Source organism: Rhinolophus hipposideros, assembly GCF_964194185.1.
Source record: "Rhinolophus hipposideros genome assembly, chromosome: 16".
NCBI lineage: Eukaryota > Metazoa > Chordata > Mammalia > Chiroptera > Rhinolophidae > Rhinolophus > Rhinolophus hipposideros.
Window position 1 is genome coordinate 35,870,414 of NC_138062.1, and position 25,182 is coordinate 35,895,595.

Here is a 25,182-nt window from a genome sequence, read left to right on the forward strand (position 1 = left end):
ATATATAACCAAAGCACAGGCGTATCTATTAAAGTAAAACAAACAAAACCATACTTTTTGACCCGGCATACCCACTTAAGAGATTTTGTTACATCCATATAAAGGAATATTGACATCATTAAAACAATTATTTGATTTCTAGAGAGATGTTCATGATATACTGTTAAATAAGATGCAAATTGCAAAATAATATATATACTATAATCTCATTTTAAAAGATTAAAGCAAATATATATGAATAAATGCTCACTTATGTTTTTATGATCTTGGAGAAAAATGTACATGATATTTGTGAAACTGTTAATATTGGTCTCCTGGAGGAGAAAGCATAGGATGAGTTCTGGAGACAGAGACTGTGGGCCTTATTTTTGCATACTTGTGTTATTGGGTTGTTGCAAGGAGCAGAGATTCCTTGTTGTTTGAAAGAAAAGTCCAATAGAATATTTAAAAAGAATCAAAGAACCAAAAAGACATTCATTGTAAAAAGAAAAAAAATACTAAACTATACAGAGGTTTATAAACAAGAAAAGGAAATCATCAGGTAGTCCTCTTAACCTACGTTAAAGTCACTTGCTTTATTTACTCAACAATATATCAAGGGTGTCTTTCTATGTCACTAAAAATAGATTTAGATGACCCTTTTTAATGGCTTCAGAATATTCTATTGTTTGGATATATTATAATTTACTTCATTCCTTATTATTAGAATACATTGTTTCTATTTTTTCTGGTTGTGAAAATAATGGTTACCCTTGTATATACAACTTCACCTGCTTGTCTTAGAAGTCAAATTGTTGATAGGCATATTGCTAGTATGCTTTCTACAAAGACTGTAGCAGTTTATATTCCCACTAACAGTTTATGACAGGAACCTAAAGAATTGTCTAAGGAGGTATCTGACTAATCATTCTTCATAAAAGCTGCAAAAAAGAATTTGCTAGATTAGCAATTGGCAAGGTTTTCATATTGCTTTGCTATACAAAGGGACGTATACAAAGAACTAGAGTTATTGTGCATTTTGACACCAAAATTCCTCCTGACAACTGGAGTGGAAGAAGGGTCACAGGAGGTTAGCCTACAAGTGAGAAAATGAGGAAAACAAACCTTGGAGATTGAAGAGTGAAAAAACGGAAGCAGATTTTCTCGTTTTCCAGGTTGGATGACTTGCAGTGCCATCTTCTGGCAAAGAAAGCAGAACTTTTAATTTCCATAGTAGAAATAAAGTTTGTCTTATAAGCACGACTAAACCAAAGACTGGCAGGAGAACCCCGTGAAGGTCTTGGTGTTGGTATGCTGGAGAGGGGAGGAGGGAGAAGGAAGCAGGTTTCTTTGAAGCAAAAATCTGAATCATTTGACCTCTGAGGACTCTGGGAAAATCTAGGGTCTCTCCACCACGCTACATACAACATATGTACAACAGGTACAATTTGGAGTTATATCATCCTTCTTTAGCTTCAAGTTTAGATTCTCCAGTATCTCGGGTTAAGGCAAATTAGTCGTAGGGCTATCCAGGACGACACCAGATTTGATTCCTTATTACAGGAAAATCTATTTCTATCTTTGAAAGTCTGCAATGAAGAAAGGTACTTACACTACTAAACCTTGAAATATGCCAGCAAGTAATTTATACATAAGTTAGATGTAAAAGTGTAGAAAACCACATTATACCTTACAATTTCTTTTTCAAGACTTAAAAATACTTTTTTGCTTTAATTCTTTAAAATATACTAGAAAAAGTCTTGCTTTTTAAAGCAAAATTACTTTAAAAAAGGTGGCATCCCTAAGTAAAAGCCCTCAGGTTAAAAAAAAAAGTGCTTTTCTCTGTGTAGTATGTGTGGGACAGATTTATAATATGCTTTATTCCAAATCAATTTACAGTAGTGAGAGTTCTCCCCCTTACCTCTCTCTGCCATACTCTTCAAACTTCACACTTCTTTCCCTTTCATCTTTCTTCCAGTCAACCGCTTTCTCCCGCAGTGCTCTGGCCCCGCCCCCGCCCCGCCCCGCCCCGCCCCGCCCCGCCCCGGGCCCGCCCCGCCCCTTGCCACGCCCCGGCCCCGCCCCTTCCCCGCCCCGCCGCTCCTTCCGTCCCACCTCCAGTGCTCGCCGCCTTCCACGCGCTGACATCATACGCCAGCGCCAGTGACGCGCCGTTCGCTCCCCTTCTTCTGCGGTCCCTCCAGGGTTTAGAGCGCGAAAGTGCCGCGTCCTTTGCCTAGATCCCAAGCACTTCTTGGCATATCCCGGAATCTAGAACGGGCGTTGCGAGGCAGAAGGACGTGGCAGGCAGGTAGCATCCCAATGCCAAATGCCGCCCGTCCCCCGACCCTGCTGAAACCCCTGGCAACCACCTCCGAAGTGAGATAGGCGGCGATCGAGGCACTCCCCCTGCTGTCGCCCGCGGTTTCCAAGAGACTCAGAAACCAGTTTGTTTCCTCCTGTTAGTTGCGTACCTGTCTTGCGGGGCGTTGCCCCAAGCGGGACCGACGCTAGCCTGAGCGCCCAGCCAAAGGCTGCTGTCAGACGTGTCTCACTGCCCGCTTTCATCTCGGGCTGCGAGCTGCGGGGTAGGCGGACGCGGTTTCTCTTTCAGGATGTCGTTCTCGAAATGCGGAATGATGCCTCTGCCTCATTAAGTTCCTTAGGACGACTGCCACACCTAGACTGTTGCGTGTCCATCTTCACCGTTATTCCCGACCACCGTCCTGTGTGTCATTGAGGTGAGTTGCAGTTGGGGAAAGCAGTGATATGCAAAATAGTGAAATCGTTGGAAATGAGACCTTGCTTAGACTTGGTTATGTAGAGATTGCATGGCAGTCACCCTAAGTGCACGGAAAAAGAATATCCTTATTAGAATATTAATTATCTAAGGAACGGTATGTATTACAAAGTAATCCTCGGACATTATTTTTTAAAAAAAAAACTATAGTCATAAGGGAGTTAAAATAATAATAATAGAAATCTTGGTATGGGGAAGCAATCATTTACACACTTATATGTTGTCTCCGTTCTTAAATTACCCGTACATTGTAATTACAAAATGAACAGCGACTGGTAACCTATAATCTTATATTTCAATTTCCATAATTTGAAACAATTTTCATAGGTAAGGCTTTAAAAGTTCTACTTTCAGAGTTCATCATATGTCTTTTTATACAGGTCTAATTTTTATTCTGTAATGTAAGATCCACCCACAGGAAGCAGAAAGTGTTTTATTGCCATTCTAAGTTACATCAGAAATATTTATGAAGGATTAAAAGTAATACCCCATATATACTAATAGCCTTTTCTTATGATGCAGCAGTATTGTAGAGATGATGGAGGGGAGCCAAATATGGAGAGTAGTCCTTTGTTTCTAGTTTAGATTTGTCTGGTGGTAGAGGATCCACAAATGTTCCTCATTTAAAATTGACTATTGTTCTGGGTGAAAGGTAAGGAGCCTGTTTTGTGGGAAAACAGGTTTTTGCACCTTAAAAGTCAACATTAGCTCTTTAATAAGGGTTATGGAACTTTGCCACAGGAGTTCTTTTGAGGTCATTTTAATAATACATTGACATTGAATTCCAAGTAAATTTTACTCTCTCTAATCTTCTACCTTCTAAATCCTGGTCATGACACCATTTCTTGAATATAAATTATTTACACGTTGGTAGTTTCCACTGGGGAAGCCAATAATTGTTGCATGAATAGACAACAGGGAAGAAAAAACAAATATTTGAAAAAACATCTAATAGGAATACCATTTTTGTTTTCTGCTTTTTTGACTAATGAGAAATAAGGCAGGGACTTACTGAGAATATAAACTGACCATCTCCCACAATCCCGAATGGTACTTAATATTTTTGGAGAACTGTATGTATGAATTACAGCTGCAGAGAGTACCATGAAGACTTCTTGAAATCTGTTTACCCTTGTTTTGGTAAATTCCTTTACTAATGTTTCCCTTTGGGACAACTTGTCCATCAAATAACTGAAACAGCTGAAGAGACTTAATGTTCCAGATTAGTGGGGATAAAGTTTTTCATTCATATACTCTGATATTTTTCGTATGTGGTGCACAAAATTTTATTATGTTAAACATTGCTTATTTGTGGCTTAAAGAAATTATTAGTAAAATGCAAGGAAAGATATTTAATTTGACTAGAGGCAAGACTTTTTTTTCCTGGAGTATAGTTGACATACTTAAGAAGAGTGATTCCATATAGAAAAGGTTTGAATGTCAGGGTTAGGAGTTTGGAAGTGGGGAACTGTTCAAGGATTTAACCAGAGAAATTGATTTAGGTAGCATTCTTCCTACTTCTATCAGTATTTATTATTGCTTTTAAATTTAAATTTAATTTTTTGTTTAGATAATACAATCATGTAGTTTAAAATTCAGAAGGTATTAAAGATTGAAAAGTCATCCTCTCAACTACTCAGTTCTCTTTCCTGAAAGCAATCAATATTACCAGTTTATTGTGTTATCTTCCGAGATGCTATATATATAAACAATTAAGTGTGTGTATACATGTAAGGTTTCTACACACATACAAACACACACACACACACACACACAAGTAAATGTAAGTACAAATATACACACACATGTATTTTTTAATACACAAATGGGAGTATTACATATTAGTTATTCTGGTACTTAGAAATCAGTCCATATCAATATAAATGTTGCTTCTTTGACTTGTTTATGGATATTTCAGTTTTGCCATTTCAAACAGTGCTGCAGAGGATAACTTTATACATGTTTCATTTTCATACATTTGGAAATAGGTATAGGGTAACTTCCTAGAAATGGAATAGCTGGGTCTAAGTGTTTGAGCATTTGTAATTTTAGTAGATATTTCCAAATTATTTTCCTTAGTATTTGTTATCAATTTGTATTCTCACCATATTCTATTTCCTTATATTCCCCTCCAACACAGAACAATAACAAACTTTCTGAATTTTGCCACTCTGATGGGTAAAAAATGCTATCTCTTAAACTTTTTTGTGTGTGTTAAAATATACATAAAACTTATCTCTTGTACTTTTAGATTATATATTTGTTTATGGGAGATTGAATACCTTTGTACAGTGTAACATCAGTTATATTCTTTTTTGTTGTTAACTTTAACTTCATATCCTTTATCCATTTTACTGTTGGATATTTTTCTCTATGAATATGTAGGAGCTTTTTATCTATTAGAAAAATGAGTCGGTGAGATATATATTCTTTTTGTCGTTCAAATTTGGACTTAAATATTTTTTTGCTATGCAAGATTTTTATGTAGTCATATTAATCCCTTAAGTCGTATGCTAAGCTATTCTGCTCCAAGTTTATAAAAATTATCCTTTCATGTTTTATTACTATTATATGTTTATTTTTTACATTTAAGTATTTTATCATTTAAAATGTGTGTTGGTATAAAGTGAAAAAAATGGGTTTAACTTAATTTTTTCCCCCACATTGCTACCCAGTTGTCCAAGTACTATTTATTTCAAATCCATCTTTTCCCTTCTGATTTGATACGTCACCATGGTCATCCATCAAGTTAAAACTTTAAAAAAATATATATTTCTGGACTTTCTATGATTTTGCAATTTCATAGTTATTATAGTTTTATAATGTGACTTGATAGTAAGTAGAACAAGTCTTCATTTTTTTAAATATTTCTTGAGCTATTATTCTTGCTTCTTTTTCTCATATTAACTTTAAAATCAGCTTGTCTTAATAACTCTCATCCCTAAAGCTTTTGTTTTTATCAGGACAGCATTCAATTTGGAAATTAAGAATTAAAATCTTCCTATTTTGAATCTTTCTTTTTGTCTTCTTTTCTTCTTTCTTTTTTTGTGTGTGTTTTTGTTTTTTCTTTATTTTTCCTTTCTGTTCTTTCAGTGAATCTTTTTTGTTGGTGCGTTTTTCAGTTTACTGATCCTGTCTTTTGTATCCTGTTTGCTGTAACACTCATGCAATGTGTTCTTAATTTCAGATATTTTAGTTTGAGAATGTTCATTTACATTTTAAAAATTTCAGTTCTTTGTTGAAATTCTCAATCTTTAAAAAAAAAAATCATCTTTGTCCATCTTTTTCTTATTTTCTTGAACATCTTAATGATGGTTAAAGTCCCCTACTGATAACTCTGTATTTGAGACATTTGTGAGTCTATTTTGTTTTTTTTTTCTTTTGATTTTGGTTGTTTGAGTCTCCTCCCCTTCCTCCTCCTCCTTCTTGTTTCAGTCTTGCCCTGTGTATGCACAATTTAGGAATGAGCTAACTGACAGGTGAGGAATCTATCTGAAGATTTTTGGACTCCTTGTGTTCTTTTTCTTCCTCTCCAGGATTGTGGCAGCCCTAAACTCTGACCTCTGTCTCTTTAGCCCAGTAAGATTGCTGCCTTCTACTTAAGTTCCATTCTGCTATGCCACAGTTTGGAAAAGATCTTCAAGGAAAAGGCTGGGGTGAATGTGGAACTCACTAGTATGGTCCTACTGTTCAGTGATGATAGCCCCTCAGTTCCTGTCTGTTGTTTTATATATTTGACTCAGCATTTATGATTGTTTTTGGAGGTGGATGGTCTGATAGAAGCTACACACCATCATGATTAGAAAAGAGTGTCACCAATTATTATGCAGACTTTCGCTTATTCTCCCAGATTGTACAGGCATACCTCGGAGATATTGTGGGTTTGGTTCCAGACCTCTGCAATAAAGCGAATTGTGATCTTTTTATTGGTAGAGAGTCTTGCCTTCAATTTGTTAAAAATGCAATAACTCTGAAGTGTAATAAAGTAAAGCACAATAAAGTGAGGTATGCCTGTATATGGTATTTCCATTCTCAGCTATGTCAGGGATCCCCAATCTAGAGATATCTCTAGTCTTCTGCCATGCTGGGAGAGGGGTAGTCACCTGACTGGGAGGGGTGGCTGAGACAAACTGTGTCTAACTGCTTCTTACACAGTCTTTCAACCAATCTGGTTGTAGTCCTAATATTATCCTCACTCTCAGAGGCAGCTGGTGCTTCCAGTTATTGAGCTAGTCTGTAGTGGAAATTGACCAATTTCCCACTACTGGCTTAGGATACAGCTTTCTCTAGTATCCCAAGTCAATTGCTGCTTGTTTTTGTGTTTGTCAGCTTCTAGAATTTTATTGCTGTTGTTTTTCTCTCCTGTTCTGCCTTTTGATCTCTTTAAAGTTGTGTTAGGTTTGAGGAAGAAGTAGAGGTAAATGTATATCTTCAGTATGGTATATTTAACTAAGTTCCAGTTATTTTTTGATTTCTTAAAGATTTAGGATAAAGAAGTTCCTCTTGTAGCTTCTTTTCTTTTTTTCAGAAGGAGTGGCTTTGTCTATACTTTTTGTGGCTAACAGTACATTCTAAACAGTGTTGAAGTTTACTGTTTTCTGACCCACCTCACTTTTATTTTCTTGTCCTTGAGTTAAAGACTATTAGAGTTGGTAGGGCCCTTAAGATAGGATTATGTTTAAATCTCTAGTGGTTTTAGATGAGGTATTTAAAGCTCAGAAAAGTCAAGTGGTTTGCTTTGGTCACGTAACTTTTCCGAATCCATTGCTTTATTATATCACATAACTGTTTGGAAAGCTCAAATATCAAAAACATCTTTGATTTTATGCTTTGAATATCTTGAATATCAGATATGTATTATAGAGATTACATTGATACAATTGTTAGAGACCTTAAGGATACTGTCACGTTGGTATTGTGATTTTCATTTGATGTTGGATGCTTAAGCATGTAAAGGGCAAGCATTTATTTGTAATTTGAGTTTATTACAGTAATGAATTTAGAACAGAATTTTTGTGTTCCTTCAGTTGCATGTTATGATGATTTTGGATACGTAAGCATGTAGTACATTTTGTTATCTTTTATTTCATTTGGTTTGAAAGTCTTCTAGGATTGTAATTCAGCAGAGAAGTCTCACAAACTAGGAAATCGGTTGATTGGTTAAATATGTTGTGAGACACTGAAAGTAATCTATCTTGCGTGTTTTCCCTTTTACTTCCTCTGGTGTACTACATTAGTCTAGCATGGACTCTACCGAAAAAGGGGGGTTGTCAGTTGCTCTGAAACTCATCTACCAGAAGTTTGTTTTTGTTCATAAAGGTGTCAGCACTTATTTGATGGCAATTAGAGTCATGATTCTTCTCTGCTTTACTGAGTTGTCGGAACCACAGTGCTCGGTAATGTGGTAGGCAGCAGAATGCAATACTAGAAACTCTTGAAGCTTCCATCTTGTTAGTGTGGCCCTGGAAAGGGACTGGCAACTAAATTTTGAGGCAGGGCCAAGTTGACTAATTTTGTTTTTCCTTCTTGGCAAAAGTTACAGAATAATGATGGTTGTGAAATATGCCCATTAGGTGGTTATTAGTTCATGTCATTTGATTTATGAAATTTAGTTTTCTAAGATGAGTTTATCTTGATGTTTTTATCCTAATAGCATAGTGATGTAACATGCTTTCATGTCTTGGCGAAATCATTAAATTCTGGCTAGTGTCCAGATAGCCATTATATTATGCCAGTTGACCAAAGTTGGACTTGAAAGTATATTCAAAATGACTTTTCTACTTTAACTCACTGATATAATGCTGTAATGCTATTGTAATAGTTAATTTCTTGTTTCTTTCAAAGTTGCTAAAAGCCTGTCATTTCTTACAGAAACTTTGAAATGGAAAATGGCTATATAATGTTTTCTAAGGTAGAAGAAGGTTCTTTCCCACAAAATTTTATAAGGCATAGTTATTCCATTTATTTTTATCAAGGCTAGCTTCTGGCCTTTAGTCTTACAAGCCCGGAATATGGATTTTGTCATTTAAGGAAATTGGATCATTATTTTAGAGGCAAAATAAAATTAAACAAATTTTAGTATTGATAGATAAAATGAGAAAAAGGATTTGTTAATTTACAATGAGAAATATGGTTAACTGTTACAGTAATTTTAATATAGCTTCATGAGAAGCCCATTTTATCCTTGGAGGCCATCATACATAGAAATCCTTCTTGTTATGAATGAAAATAGAAAAGAGTAAGTTAGGTGAATTAAATGTTTATTGCTTTTAGATTAGCATAACGAATACATGTATCTTCACAGTAATGGTGATCTTCCCAATAGGCAGTGCTAATGATTGCTTTTGGGACTCTTTCCTTCTCCTTCCATCTCCCCTCCCTTTCACTTTTTAAAATTTTCACTATCTAGCCTTTGTACTCTGGCTTCTGTCCCCACCAGTCTCCTGAAATTACTATTGCTAAAGCTATTAATAACAATGAAATATCTTGATATGGTAAGAGTCTAATTATACCAAAGGCAGAAATATAAAGAAAAAATTGATAAATCTGTTCACATCAAAATAAACTTTTATATTTAAATAAAATTAAAAAGCAAATAGCATATAAGGAAAAAGGAATTTATGACCGAGAAGGGCTAATATCTTCATTAAAGGAGCCTTTATAAATTAATTTTAAAAAAAGAGACTATCCCAGTAGAAAATGGACAAAGAATATGAATTAATAGTTCTAAAGATCAGAAATACAAATGCTCAATAAACATGGAAGAATTTTTCAAATTCTCTCCTAAGTAAAGGAAATTCAAATACAAATGACACACCATTTCCTCCATCAAACAGAATGAGTAACAGTAACAACTAATAGTGCCACAGTGCTCATTGTGCGCCAGGCCCTGTTCTCCGCACTTTGCTGAGATGAACTGATCCTCCCAACAGCTCTGTACGTACATACTATTTTCACCTACATTTTACACAAGAACAAACTGAGGTATCTAAAGATGAGTAACTTGTACAAGGTCACATACATAAGTGAAAAAGCCAGGATGTACGCCCAAGCTCTCCGACTCCAAGGTTTCAGTGCTCTTTATGGCCTATCAAAGATTTTAATAAATAGCAGCCAGTGTTATAAGAGTAGCTAGGAGCATGCACTTTTACACACTGCTGGCTAGAATATAAGTGAGGAGACATTTCTGTAAGACAGTTAAAGCAATGTTTGATAGCTTTAACATGTGCATATTCTTTGAACTTGGAGTGTATCCTCAGGAAATTTTTATGAGTATGTAAAAATATATATATGGAAATTTCATCTGAAGTTCTTTTACAATAGCAAACACTAAACTATTTAAGTGTCTAAGAGGGGATTGGGTAAATAACTTGGGAAATAGTCTTATTAAGCTTGCATTCTTATGGGAGATAATAAAGTAATGCTGCTAGTTCACTACAAAAAGTTTGCTTCTCTCTCCCTACACATTAAGTATATACAGTGTTTGACTTTACAAAGCATTCTTATAAAATTGAAATGTCACTGTTTTTCTTTTTAGCTATAACTAGGTTGCATGAGTAAAATTGAGATAAACTTTATTTAACTTTCAGTAAAGATTTTAAATATCCTTTTTTTAAAGTAAACAGATCACTAAGGAATTAAAATTTTAATTAAACGTTATAATTGTTATAAAGACATGCTTATATCTGTTAACTGTTACTTTTTTTATGTCTACTGTATCAGTTAAGATGCCTTAGACTTAGAAAAAGAACCATGGAAAAGTATGTTAGACTACGGAAGATTGGAGAAGGTTCATTTGGAAAAGCCGTTCTTGTTAAATCAACAGAAGATGGGAAACAATATGTTATCAAGGAAATTAATATTTCAAAAGTAAGTATATTTTCCATTTGGTTATAAAAGATCTCATTGTTAGAGAATAAAAAAATATATGGTAATACATAACCTAAAGTAAAAGACTGCCATAATACCAGAGAGAACAATTAATTTCAGAATAGTCTGCATATCCTTTCAGATTTTTTTCTATGATATATGCTTTTTTTTATATGTCTACTGTTCTATAACCTAATCTAGTTTGAACATCTTAAAATGTTTTTATTTGTAAATTGAACTCTTTTTAACTTCCGACTATATTATGTTATTTCCACTGTACTTGATTGTTATCATTATTTTTAACCACTCTCTTATTGATGGGATGGGTTGTTTATTGATGTTTTATTATTTTCTTTTTCCTTCCCATTTAAGATGTCCAATAAAGAAAGGGAAGAATCCAGCAGAGAAGTTGCAGTGTTGGCAAACATGAAGCATCCAAATATTGTCCAATATAGAGAATCATTTGAAGGTCAGATAAATTTTTCAAGAGAGTTCCAAAAACTCCTAAGCCATATAACTTTTGGATACTTTCCTTATGAGGAATCTTTTTGTGAATGTATTCTGAGGAAGAAAAGTATATAAAATCAATTAAAGGTCATTCAGGTAACACAGAAACAGGGACTGTGATCAAATACACAGAATCACCAGATAAAGTTACACGATATAAATTTTAGAAGGAACTTGTAAGCCAGGGTTGAAAAGCTTACAAGACACAGGAAGTCTCATCCCCCGTAGTCTAACAATTCCATTCCTATAGAAATACTTCTATAGCACACGGACACCTGTACAAGAATGTTCAGTGTAACATTATCTGTAATATTTAGTTTTTTAGTAAAAAACTAAAAACAACCTAAGTATCCACAACAGACAACTGGCTAAATAAATTATGATAGAGCCATAAAATGCCTACAATGAGATACACTCATTGTATCTCATTGAGATGAGATACGAGATACATTGTATCTCATTGAGATGAGATACAATGAGATACATTGTATCTCAATGAGATACACTATGATAGAGCCATAAAATGCCTACAATGAGATACACTGCAGTTGTTAACGTGAAAGCTGTAAAAAATGAGATGCATCAATACATAATGACATTGAAAGAGATCCATGAAGTAAAAAGAACAAGATGCAGAAGCACATACATATGATCCCACTTGTTTCTAAACAATAAAAGTTATATGTATGTTTGTTCCATGTAGGCACAGAAAATACAGTAAAGAATAAACACTGATTTATTGACAATGCTTGCTAGTAGGGAATGGGAATGAGGGTGGAGTGGAACAGAGTACTTAGGTTCATGAATGCCTGTACTTTTTGAATATTATTTACCATGAGCATTTATTCCTTTAAAATTAAATAGCAGTAATAAAACCTTATTTAAAGAATGTATTACCCCTTTTGAATCACTCAGCTGTTTCTATGTGACACATTCAACATAAATACAAAATGTCTGCTGCAATATTTGTTGACATACATTCAAGTCTTTTAACTTGAAATATTAAAATCTTGATGAAAGAAAAAGAAGAAACTAAACAATAGATACTAGGGGAAAGAAAGAAAATTTGAAGTCCTGGGAAGGAAGAGATGATTAACGTTGTATTCTTTTACACAGGTATAAATCCTCATTTCATTGCCATAATAAAACTAATGAATAATATGAGTACCTTATGACATAATGTGTTAATCGATCAATATTTTTTTAAAGTATGTTCTATTATACTGGATACCAAGTTTATCTGGGAGCAAGGATTCTTTAGCTTTAATTCAAACTCTGACACTGATATGTGATGTGGTCCTGAAACAGTCATTTAAACTATCCTCTACTAGATTCAATCTAGATTAGCTTTTTGTTTTGTAATTTATAGGGATTTATGATAATAATGGAAATAAATTCAATAGAACTTCAATAAACCCCCCGATCTACCTTTAGAGAATCTTTGCCTTATCTTAGTTCCTGCATTAACAGACAGTATATATTTCCAAAATAGCAATATAGCTATGACGTTTTAAGACCCTGAGAACACTTTCAACATGCCTCAATATTGTAATGGTAAGGTATACAGGAGAACACTAATGAGTAGGATTACTTTCTAAAGATCACAACATTTTCTCAGTTTAGTCTAAAAGGATGTGAATTACTGTTCTTGCTCTGTCTAAATTCTTAAACATACCACATTGCTTCTTCTTAAGTAATTATAGTAACAGTGACCCAGTATTACACTACACGGGGACGGTGGGTGTATTATCCTGGAATCAAGCCAATACTCATGTGCATCTATGTATTGAAGCAAAATTCTTTCTACTTTACCATCTTTAGTATGTACGTTTTTCAGTCTAATGTTAGCTTTTCCCTTTGTCCCAAGATGGCTCTTATAACTCTGGACATATGTCTGCCTCTTGCCAAAGCAAAAAAAAGGGGATGCCAGCACCAGCAGATCTTTTCTGGAATCTGTTCCTTTAATCAGATAAGCAAGTGCTTTCTCAGAAACCACTGTTTAGATTTCCTCTTAGGTCTTATTGGCCAAAACTGGGTCGATGACCACCTCTAACTGTAGAGGAGACTGGAAATTAGAAAATCGTGGATTTTTTTTCAGCTTCTAAAGTGAGAGGTGATGAAGGAAGAAGAGTGTTAGAATTGGCTTTTGCGTTAGCTATCCCACAGTGCTTTGCTGAGTGATCGGAGCTTATATCCTCATTACTGTTTTCCTGTTAAACTCTTGGTCATTTTCTTATATGCACTGAGGCTTTGTCACTTGCTTTACAGTCTTTTTGCCCAGACTTCAAGCAGTGTCTTGTGGTTGTTTTGTGCATGGTGGTGTGTGTGAATTACCTAGACATTTTGTTTAAATGCAGGTGGTGGTTGTTTTGGGGATTTTTTATGTAGGCTATTTATTTCTCCATTGGTGTGTGAGCGCATAGGTGATAAGGGTGGTGACTTATATTTCTGTATCTCTAGCATCTTGTGTGAAGTGCCTGGCACATAGTAGCTGACACTCAGGCATTTGAATGTTTTGAGCGGGTACAAAACAGATTAGTACTCGCGTCATTCTGTTAACCTTACATTTTAAGTAGTATTTATCCCAAAAATAAATAAATCTTTAAGCAGCAGTAAACATTACAGAATCCATGTACTAAAGCTCAAGCACGTTACTTCAGGATTGCTTCTCCATCCCTTTCTCAGGTTCTGTTTAACCTTCTCTGTCTCCCTGCCTCTGTTTCTCTCTCTCTCTTTCTCAGGCACACGCACTCTTTAAAATCTTTTGATAGTTTTATTTATTTTTTGATACATGCATATGGTACAATATTCAAATGTTACATAACAGTAAAATGTTTGCCTTCTATTCCTACCTTTTGAGTCACCTATTTTCCTTTCTTGGGGCTAACCACTGTCTTGTGTTTCCTTTATACTACATAAATATTAACATCCTATACTTTTTTAAACTTTTTTTATTAGTTTCAGGTGCACAAAACAATGTAATAGACATTTATCATTTATATCCCTCACACAGTGACAACCCCCATCTACTACCCCTCTGACATTGCACACAGCCATTACATTTCCACTGTCTCTACTCCTAATGCTGTACTCCGCTTCTTGTCTGTGTGTGTGTGTGTGTGTATACATATATATGTATATAAAATTGTAGTTGACATTCATTATTGTTCAGCTTCAGCTTCAGGTGTACAGTGCAGTGATCAGGCATCTACACCATCCCTGAGGTGGTCTCCCTAATGAGACAAGTGTCCATCGGATACCCTACAAAATCTTTACAACATTATTGATTACATTCCCCAAATTAATTTTCGTAACCCTGAGGCAATCTTGTGGTTACTGACTGTGCTTTCTAATCCCCTCACCTTCTCCCTCGTTCCCATCTAGCAACCCTCAGTTTTTCCTCTGTGTCTCTGAGACTGTTTCTGATTAGTTCATTCATCTATTTTCTTTAGGTTCCTCATATAAGTGATATCATATGGTATTGGTCTTTGTCTGACTTATTTCACTTACCATAATGTTCTCTAGGTCCATCCATATTGTTGCAAATGGTAAGATTTCATGCTTCTTTATGGCTGCGTAATACTCTACCTATACTTTTTTTTTGAGGAAGGCGCAGCTCACAGTGGTCCATGTGGGGATCGAACCGGCAACCTCGGTGTTAATCAGCACCATGCTCTAACCAACTGAGCTAACCGGCCACCCCAACATATTTTTATAAGTAGTGGCTTGTATGGTTTCTTTTTTTTCTAACATTGTGATTTCTCACATGTACATTTGGGTGGTCTTTTCATATTAATCATAAAGAGTTATAACAGATTCTTAGTTAGCTCAATCATATAGGTTCCCAATCCATGGCACATGAGAAGCAGCATAATCAGAAGGAGGTATGAGTCCTATAAGTAATAACATCACCACAAGGTATAAGAAATAAGTAGCACTAGAAATAAGGCCAGAAGCCCAGGGTAGTAAGAGAAGTGAAATCTGTTCTTTGCGTTGCAGTACTTTTACTAGTATGTCGTGATTTAGTAAATGTTAGAAGTAATGTCAGCCTCTCTTCCTTACTTGGTAAGAATAAGCATAGTCTTATTCTTATTTAAGAATAAAGGGAAAGAGAAGGGTTAAGAAGTGTTCTAGTCCTGTCCACCCATGGGGCAAGTCGTAAAAGTATTGTTAATAATAATTATTAAGATACGCATTTTCAATATTATTGCTTATATTCCTTATGCTATACTTTAAAAATACCATTGAAATAATACATATAAAAAGAGTTAAAAAATACACGTTTTTAACTTAAGATATTTTCAACTTATGATGGTTTTTTTGGGACGTAAATCCCTTGTAAGTCAAGAGGTATCTGTATATCCATCTGCATTTTGTCTGTATTCCAGAAATACTTGGGTCAATGTGGACACTGCTATCTAATAGGATGGTGTATTGGTAGAGAAATCGTTAATGAAGGAGTTGCCTATTAATCGAGTTATTGTACAATCTGTGTAACCAGTATATCTTAACTTTGCACTCTGATTCTTTTAAGTGTAGTTCTGTTTTTGGTTTAACGGGACACAATTAATTAATTGCTGCTTTTTAGCAAACCTTTAAGTACTTTTAATTAATCTATGCTTTTGATACACATTTTAAAAATGGAATTTAATGTTTGTATTTTGTAGAAAATGGCTCTCTCTACATAGTGATGGATTACTGTGAAGGAGGGGATCTGTTTAAACGAATAAATGCTCAGAAAGGCATTTTGTTTCAAGAGGATCAGGTGAGTTAACATGTAGGAGATTGACTCTTCCTTCATAATATTATTGAGAAGTAATTTATTTAAAACTGCAAATGCTAATTGTAATTATTAGGGCAGTTTGATATCATATTCTAGTATCTTAGTCATATTCCTGTTCTAATTAGCTCCCACCATAGTTCAGTTCTCTCATTTCTTGTCTGTAATATTGTGTGTGTAATAAATGTTATACCCTGTGCGTGTGTGTCTGTGTATAAATAAATAAATATATATATATATATATATATATATATATATACACAAATTTATGTATAACTTAATTACTCATTGTAACTGATGAATTATTCTGTATCCTGTCAATCTGGCTTACTGCTACCAGACCATTCTTCCTAAAATGTGGCTTTGCCAGGTAACTTCAGCTCTTGAAGCCTTGCATTGGCAACTGCATTAAATCTAATCTCTGTTTTAATTTCAAGGATCTCTGAAATATGACCCTATCCTACCTAAGAAGTCTCATTTTTTTCTATTATTTCCTAATGTGCATCTGTTTTCATTTAACATTTTTATTAAGCATGCATTTTGTGTTAGGTAGTGGGACACGTGTTTATGCATTTCATTCTTCTTATGTGCTTATACTGATTATTTATTTATTTTGGTAATACCTTCCCCCGAACTCTCTCTTTTTAACCATTTTTTTAAAAAAGGTCAGCTCAAGTCTAATCATCTGTGATCTTTTCTGTCTCTAAATTACATTTCTCATCACCCATTCTTAATTTTCATTGCATGCTTTTACAAAGGGGAATGGAGGGAGCACAGTATTTTATTTGTTGTCTCTTTTAATTCTCATAACCCTCCATGAATTAGTGTAGTTTTTCTGTTTGATAAATAAGAAATCCAAGAGAGGTTAAGTAGTTTTCCCCAAATCACGTAGTCGATGTCTGAACTTGCTTCTAATTCCAAAGCTTATAAAATTTTCTTTTTACAAACAAAATAAATTGTAAAATTATTAAGAGGTTCAGTAATGGAAAGTCTTCTTTCACTAGTGCTCCATTCCTGAGATGACCACTCTTTCCAGTGGTGTATCTTTCCAGACTTTCTTTTTCATACTTGTACATGTACATGTAAACATCAAGACACACACATATTCAGAGATGGGATAGTATATGAGTATATATCATGCTCTCTCTTGCTTTTGTCACTTAAAAATTATCTGGATTATCTTTACATGTTAGTCCATAACAGATTAATTATATTAGTTTTAATAGCTGCATTATTCCATTCCAGCAAAGCCTGTGCTTTTTATTTCTTTTTACTCTTTCTATCTTCATACTCCCATTTCCCATCACCTCCCCTTTATAGGCAGCTCTTTCAGAGCTAATTTTTTTTTTAAAGATTTTATTGGGGGAAGGGGAATAGGACTTTATTGGGGAATAGTGTGTACTTCCAGGACTTTTTTTCCAAGTCAAGTTGTTGTCTTTGCAATCTTAGTTGTGGAGGGTGCTGTTCAGCTTTAAGTTGTCCTTTCAGTCTTAGTTGTGGAGGGCGCAGCTCAGCTCCAGGTCCAGTAGCCGTTGCCAGTTGCAGGGGGCACAGCCCACCATCCCTTGCGGGAGTCGAACCAGCAACCCTGTGGTTGAGAACCCACTGGCCCATGTGGGAATTGAACCGGCAGCCTTTGGAGTTAGGAGCACGGAGCTCCAACCGCCTGAGCCATCGGGTCGGCCCTCCAGAGCTCAATTTTGATGGAAGGTATAAATAAAGCCAAGGAAGGCACAAATTTAGTTCTGGAATCACATCTGTCCTACTTGATCACCTCCAGGCTGAGATGGCTCTCCTTCACTGTGCTTCTTCAACACTCTTGTTTACTTTCTCATCTCCCTCAATAGTCTTTGTTAGGGTTTGGCAAACAGTGGCCTATAGGCCAAAGTCGGTCCACCGTCTGTGTTGGTGAACAAAGTTTTATTAAAATACAGTTATGCTTATTTGCATATAATGTATGGCTGCTTTTACACTACAGTGGCAGAGTTGAGACAGAGACCATATGGCCTTCAAAGCCTAAAATATTTACTGTCTGGCCCTTTACGGAATAAATTTGCTGACCTCTGGTCTATGAGTTCTTTTCTTTTTTTGTTGATTCCTGTACCTATCTATCCAGGTACATCATTGCTGCTGAATACTTTTTTGTCAAATTATAAAGGAGTACAGGTATGGGAAATATGGTAATGAAAAGCCCTATCTGTAAAATGAGGCATGGGTAATGTATAGATGTGTTCCAGTTCTATAGGTAGACCGCATACCAATAAGACTCAACTGACCTTAATTTTTATCTTATTTTTGTACCTATTGCTGATCCCTCCCTGGTTGAATTAATTGCTCTCTTAGTGTATATAGCACAGTTATAAAACCTGTGCATTTTATTGTAGGTATTTGTTTATAAACATATTTCTACCACCATATGAACTCCTTAAAGTCAAGAAAACTATTTCATTTTTGTACTCATAGTGCCTTATGTGAATATTGTTAAGAAAATAAATTTAAAATACTAATTTTAGGTTATTTTAATGTAATATTTATTCTTTAAAAAAATGCGGAAGAGCTAAGAGTAAAAAGTAAAGCTTGTTACTTTCATTCTGTTTTCTGAAAATTTTTTTTCCCTAAGGTAAACACTGTTAACTGATTGGTAGCTATCCTTCTATGCTTCCTTCCTTTATTCTGCTTTTCCTTCTTATACCACTCAGGTATGTAATATACACAATCATATACTTAAAAAAATTAGGAGTATGCTATGCATACTATTTTGCAACTTTATTTTTTTCACTTAACAGTGTACATAGAAGTACTTCATTCTTTTCGGTGACACACAGTATTTGTAGTACATTAATATCACAATATATTTAACCAGGCCCCTTCATGGACATTTAGGTTGTTTATAATTTTTTGCTCTAACAGTGCTGGGGAAAGCATCGATGTACACATTTTTTTGTATTTGTGATACTACATAGGATAAATTTGAAATTGCAGTTCTTTCAAATGGTATGTTAATTTGAAACTTTTACATACTTTGCAAAATGACTATAATTAACTTTCCCACAAATAGGGTATGCAAAGACTTATTTCCCCACATTCTGACCAACATATATTGTTTTATTTTTGACAAGTTAAAATGGTATCTTGTTTTAATTATTATTATTTTTTAAATTTGGGGGTACGTAAGTATTTTTTATATGTGTTTATTGGCTTTTTCCCCCCAGTGTCATTTGCCTTTCCAGTCATTTGTCCACTTATTTTGGCTGGTAGTATTTTTCTCAGTGATTTGGAAGAACTTTGACGAAGTAATCAATTATGTTGCAGATACTTTCTCAAATTATTTTTAAACTTGATTATATATGTTTTGCCATGCAGATGCTTTAATTTTATAGCCTTAACTTTGTCAGTGTTGTTTCTTGTGACTTGTGGGTTTTGTGTCATGTTTTGAAAGTCCTGCATTAATCAAAGATTATAGAAAATTAACCTGTGTTTTCTTTTATCATTGTATAGTTTAATTTTTATGTTTCAAAATACCGTCTACATGGAATTCTTTTGGTATTAGGTCTGAGTAAGAAATTAATAATTTTTACTTTCAAGTGGCCAATTCCAGAGTGTGTTTATGTATGATAAATGTGGGGAGAGAAAAAGACTCAGATGTCGTTTACATTTCCTGCGTGATTTTCTTTTCCTCTCATGATTTTTATTTATGTTTAAAAAAGCATTATAGAAAAAAGATATATTAATAAACAAAGTCACCCCCATAATACTATCATAAAATATAAATTATTTCCATTTTCACTCTTCTCTGGAAATTTTTCATATTTATTCTGATTTATAAGAAATGCTTCAATAGCAGTCTCTTGCATTTTAAAGTTAGTATGTGCCCTGCACATAGTATATCACTTGGCTTGAATATCTATGTGATGTTAGTGACTACAAATTAAAAATAAATTATAGCCTAAATATTTTTAAAGGATTGAGTTTCTCTCAACCCCAAATATTTCTGAATGCTTTTAGTGGTCAAGGAAAAAGTGCTATGAAATGTAAATTTTAAAAGAAATGACAGATCTGATTTTTCCCTCCCTAGATTTTGGACTGGTTTGTACAGATATGTTTGGCCCTGAAACATGTACATGATAGAAAAATTCTTCATCGAGACATAAAATCACAGGTATGTTTGTTCTGTTACTGACAACTTCTAAATGGATATGGACATGGAACTAGCATTGTCTTGGGCCAGAATGTTTGAAAACGGTCCAATCTGCATTAGATTGTTTTCTCCCTTCACTGCTCCCCGTTCACTCTAATCCCAGAAGACTTCATCAGCATCTCTCATTTGATCTCCTGCCTACGTCTTATGTCTTTTTCTTTCTTCGTTTAGTTTCTCATTATAACAGAAAAATATCAAAAAACTGCAGTGTGGAAGGTGTACTTTTTGAGATTTTGCCTGTCTGAAGATGACTTTATTCCATTCTCTTACTTTATGAAAATTTGGATACAAATTTCTAGGTTGGAAATAGTTTCCCTACAGAATTTTGAAGATATTGCTTATTTGTCTCTTCTTGGCTTCTAGTGTTGCTGTTTAGGAATTTAAAGCCATTATTATTTCTTAGCCTTGTTTCTTCTCTCTGGTGGAAGATTTTTGGATATTCTCTCTATACTCATTGTTCTGAAATTGCAGTGTTATGCATTGGTGAGAGTCAGTTTTTACTCGTTATACTGTGTACTTTTGCTCTGAGAATGTGTATTTACTCAGGAAATGTTTTGGAAAATGTTTGGCTATATTTTTTTCATACATTATTTTTCTATCACTGTCTTCATGGTTGTCTTCTGGATTTTTTTCTAGACATAACGATGGAACTTCTTAATCTCGTCCCTCAAGTATTGTATTTGTTTCATATTTTATTTGTTACATTCTAGGTGAATTCTTCAGTCTGCCTTTCAGTTAACTAAATCCCTTTTTAGTTTTGTGTAAAGTAGTGCTTATGTCATCTATTTTTTATTATAATGATTTGTTTTTTCCCTTCAAGGTTTTTAAATGGATTTTCATATTTATTCTTATTTCTGATTGGTTCTTGTTTCATAATGTCTTTTTAAATGGATATTTATTACCTTCATTTATTCTGCAATTTCTAAACATCTATACTTTAAACTTTTTGTTGGATAATTTTATAACATTAATTCTACCTGGAATGAATTTTTGTTCTGATGATTTTTTTGGACTAGTTTTCTTTGCTTCATATTTCTTTGCTGTGTGATTTATCCCTACAGCTCACTCATATTTGCATAGAGGTTTTATAGTTGCCTCACTTAGGATCTCTCAATTCCTAGAGTGGGGAGTACAGAGGAAGTTCGCTTTCTTGTGTCAAGGCAGAGGGTGTCTTCTCACCTCAGGCCTGCAGCTTCTTACATAGCCTTAGTCCCAGGATAAGTAGTGGGAAGAAGAGGAACTGTGGTGGGAGTTCCACACCCAATTTTCCTGTCCCCGAGCCCCTGTCAACTAATCCCATTTCACCCCGTTTTATTACATCCCCACTTTGTGTCATCTTCTGCTGTGACCATGTGCCTGATTTAAGTGTCCTGACTCATATGGAGTTTAATTCATGTTATTCCACAAACTCCTGGCTTCACTGTTTGACAGTATTGGATGTGTGTATTTATAAATGCAATATAATTGGTTTTGGAAATTAAATACACTTTTAAACTATCAGGCTGTTTTAATTTTTATTTCTTTTTATTTTTTGGATGGCATCCAGCAATCTTCACTTTTTAAAAAAATTATTGCTGAAGTGTAATTGTCATACAACATTCTGTTAGTGTCAGGTGATTTGATAATATACATTATGAAATCACCACAATAAGTCTAGTTCATCTGTCACCATACAAAGTTATTACAATATTACTATGTGCCCTATGCTGTATGTTAAATCCCATGTCTTACTTATTTTGAAACACTGTTTGTACTTCTTAATCCCTTTCACTTACTTTACCTGCCCCTCAACCCCTCCCCTCATTATTAGAAAATTTTAAGATTAATATGTTACATTTTAGGCTAATTAAATTTTTAGGCACTTTTTTTTTTATGGAGGGTGAGGTCTGCATTCATTTTTTTAAAGCTTTATTGAGATATATTTTACATACCGTAAAGTCCATCCTTTTAAAGTATAAGGTTCAGTCATTTTTATTATAGTCACAGACTTGTGAAACCTTCACCCTCTCTAATTCTGAATATTTTTTCACTCTAGAAATAAACCTTGAGTCTATTAGCGGTCATTCCCCATTCCCCCTTCACCTAGTTCTTGGAAACCACTAATCTACTTTTTGTCTCTATGGGTTTGCCTATTCTGAACATGTTATCTATATGGAATCATATAATATGTGTCTTTGCCTGTTTTAAAATTGATTTGTCTTTGTTGTTGTTGTTGTTGAGTTGAAAGAATTCTTTATTCTGGATACAGATTCTTTATCAGATACAGGATTTGCAAATATTTTCTCCGGTCTAGTGCGTTGTCTATTCACTTTCTTGATGGTGTCCTTTGATGTTCAGTAGTTTTTAATTTTGATGAAATCCAGTTTATCTGTTTTTTCTGCTTTGCTTACGCTTTTGGTATCATATCTAAGAAATCGATGCCTAACCAATGACATGAAGATTTACTTCTGTATTTTCCTCTAGGATTTCCTCTAGTTTTAGTTCTTAATATTTAGGTCTAGAATCCATTTTGAGTTAATTTTTGTGTAAGATGTGAGATAGGGGTTTACATTCATTCTTTTGCATGTGGATATCCAGTTGTCCCAGCAATTTTTAAAACTGGGTTTATTTTTATGAAAAAAGGTGTTGACTCAGAACTGAACTGTAATATTCAGATTTTTTTTTCCTCTTTTACAGAACATATTTTTAACCAAAAATGGGACAGTACAACTTGGAGATTTTGGAATTGCTAGAGTTCTTAATAGGTAACGTAGCAGTTTGAAACTTTGTTTTGATATGTTTCAGTGAAATTTTAATTTATGATGATATGTATGTGATAATTTATATCTATAAGTATCTTAAGCTTATCCAGTAATTCTTTTTTTTCTAGTACTGTAGAACTGGCTCGGACTTGCATAGGGACCCCATACTACTTGTCACCTGAAATTTGTGAAAATAAACCCTACAATAATAAGAGGTATTTAAAATGATATTTGTTACATGTATATTTCCTTTAAATCTTTCTATTATACTACATTTATTGCAGTCAGAATATTATTCTAAAATTGGTAATATGAACATGTAAACATATACGTATGTTTACATGTATGTATATATGTATATATATGTATATATGTACATATATACACACATTTTTAAATATATGATGAGAGGAATTGTAAAGAAACTATTTCACTATCTTGCTAAAGGAACTGTAAAATGAATCATTATTATTAAATTATATTTGGAAATAGACTGCTTTCTTTGGTCTTTCTCTTTGTAGTAGTAACTTCCATTGAATTACAATAGTTAATATTTATTGAACATTATCTCTATGCATCACACTATTAACTCTTAATCTTCACAGTAATCTTGTGCATTGTACGTATTAATCACTTGCATTAATCATTGCTCCTTTCTTTGTAAGAAAATCAAATGCGTAGAAGTTAAGTTACTTCTCTGGAACAAAGAAATTGTTCCAGGCATCTGGCTTCCAATCCCAACTTTCTAATTACTGAGCTGTATTGTGGTTACCAGATTGTATGTAGGTGGGAAGAGGAATTCTGCCACTGAATTCCAATTACCCTTTATTTTCTCTCATTCTTTCTAATAGAAAAATCTCAACCAGAAAACATTGGTCTTAATTTTGCCAAGTGCTCATAGAAGGTAAAGAAAGAAACTGGTAGCTGGCAGTAATGCATGTATTAGGGATTGCTATCTGTCTCTTTGTCTCCACCCCACTCCCTTTTTTTTTTCTTGAGGATCAGGAGGAAGCTGTATTTCAAACTTCAGCAATAGAGGCTGAGAACATCATTCCAGCAATGTATTTGTAAAATCATTTTCTATTACAATGATCAGTCTAGTCTATGGAATGTATTATTAGTGCATATTCTAAAAGATAACAACATTTTCTTTGAGCTAAAGTCATTTTACATTTTAATGTTACTTCTGTGTCTTGTGACTAAGTCAACTGTAAAAAGAAATCAGTCTTTAAGTTAGGGATGAGTTTAATCATCCTTTAAAGAATTTTATATTAAATCAGTTTTGTGCGAAAAATGCTTTAAAATGTAATGGCTGAACATCATCAAGTATACTTCGAAATTCATATTTTTCTAAGTGTATTTAAAAAAAATTAATAGGATCATTAGCTTGATGTTTTTGTTTATGCTGTTTAATGTGTAACATGTACAAATTACTAAAAAGCTTAACTATGTTTACATTCTTTTCCCAGCTGAATCTTGAAATTGAATAGAGTTTTGGGATTACAAATTTTTTCTTTTTTTAACAATTTTTAATTTTTCAATTTTAGTTAACACACATTATTTTAGTTTCAGGTGTACAATGTAATGATTAGATTATTTATGTAACTTATATGACGTGACTTCCCCCATAAATCTAATACCCACCTGACACTATATGTAGTTTTTATAATATTATTGACTATGTTGCCTGTGCTATACTTCACATCCCCATGACTATTTTTTAACTACCAATTTGTGCTTCTTAATCCCTTCCTCTTTTTAACCACTTCCGCAATCCCCCTCCTATTTGCCAACCATCAAATTGTTCTCTGTATCTATGAGTATGTTTTGTTTGCTTATTTTGTTTTTCAGATTCCACATATAAGTGAAATCATATGGTATTTGTCTTTCTCTGTCTGACTTATTTTACTTAACAAAATACCTTTTAGGTCCAAAGAAACCCAAAACACTAATTTGAAAAGACATATGCATCCTATGTTCATTGAAGCATTATTTATAATAGCCAAGATAGGGAAGCAACCTAAGTGCCCATCAATGAATGAATGAATGGGTAGAGAAGTGATACTGTACTATTATATATGTGTGTGTATATATACAGACACACACACACACATACAGAGGGTACGAAAAAATGTATATGCATTTTAAGAAAGGGAAAAAAATGTATTAAAATTGTAATAATATATACCAGTAACAAAACATAAAAAACATAACTACAAGTCATGTTTAACTTCTGCAATTATTAGGAGGTGCTCAAAGTGGTTACTGTCAGTGTCCAGACACTTCTGATGTTGGCGAACTACTGCTT

At 34.0% G+C, this 25,182-nt stretch overlaps 2 protein-coding genes across 6 annotated transcripts in view; one reads left to right on the forward strand and one right to left on the reverse strand.

The window, feature by feature from the left end:
• CLCN3 (chloride voltage-gated channel 3) overlaps nucleotides 1-1,987 on the reverse strand; it is an 82,497-nt gene extending 80,510 nt beyond the window's left edge. The window contains exons 1-2 of one of the 2 annotated variants that reach the window (XM_081075464.1): nucleotides 1,901-1,987; nucleotides 1,105-1,179 (exon numbers count right to left, since the gene is read on the reverse strand). The gene's annotated coding sequence lies outside the window, so the exon portion shown is untranslated. The remainder of the gene's footprint in view (nucleotides 1-1,104; nucleotides 1,180-1,900) is intronic. The other variant, XM_081075459.1, reaches the window with a different exon arrangement.
• A 126-nt stretch (nucleotides 1,988-2,113) lies between these two features.
• The window catches only part of NEK1 (NIMA related kinase 1), a 129,035-nt gene continuing 105,966 nt past the window's right edge, over nucleotides 2,114-25,182 (forward strand). For all 4 annotated transcript variants that reach the window (XM_081075469.1, XM_081075468.1, XM_081075471.1 and 1 more), the window contains exons 1-7: nucleotides 2,114-2,720; nucleotides 10,502-10,648; nucleotides 11,021-11,117; nucleotides 15,823-15,920; nucleotides 20,011-20,094; nucleotides 22,810-22,877; nucleotides 23,003-23,089. In XM_081075469.1, the coding sequence (XP_080931595.1) occupies nucleotides 10,532-10,648; nucleotides 11,021-11,117; nucleotides 15,823-15,920; nucleotides 20,011-20,094; nucleotides 22,810-22,877; nucleotides 23,003-23,089 (551 nt within the window). In that variant the 5' untranslated portion in view covers nucleotides 2,114-2,720; nucleotides 10,502-10,531. The remainder of the gene's footprint in view (nucleotides 2,721-10,501; nucleotides 10,649-11,020; nucleotides 11,118-15,822; nucleotides 15,921-20,010; nucleotides 20,095-22,809; nucleotides 22,878-23,002; nucleotides 23,090-25,182) is intronic.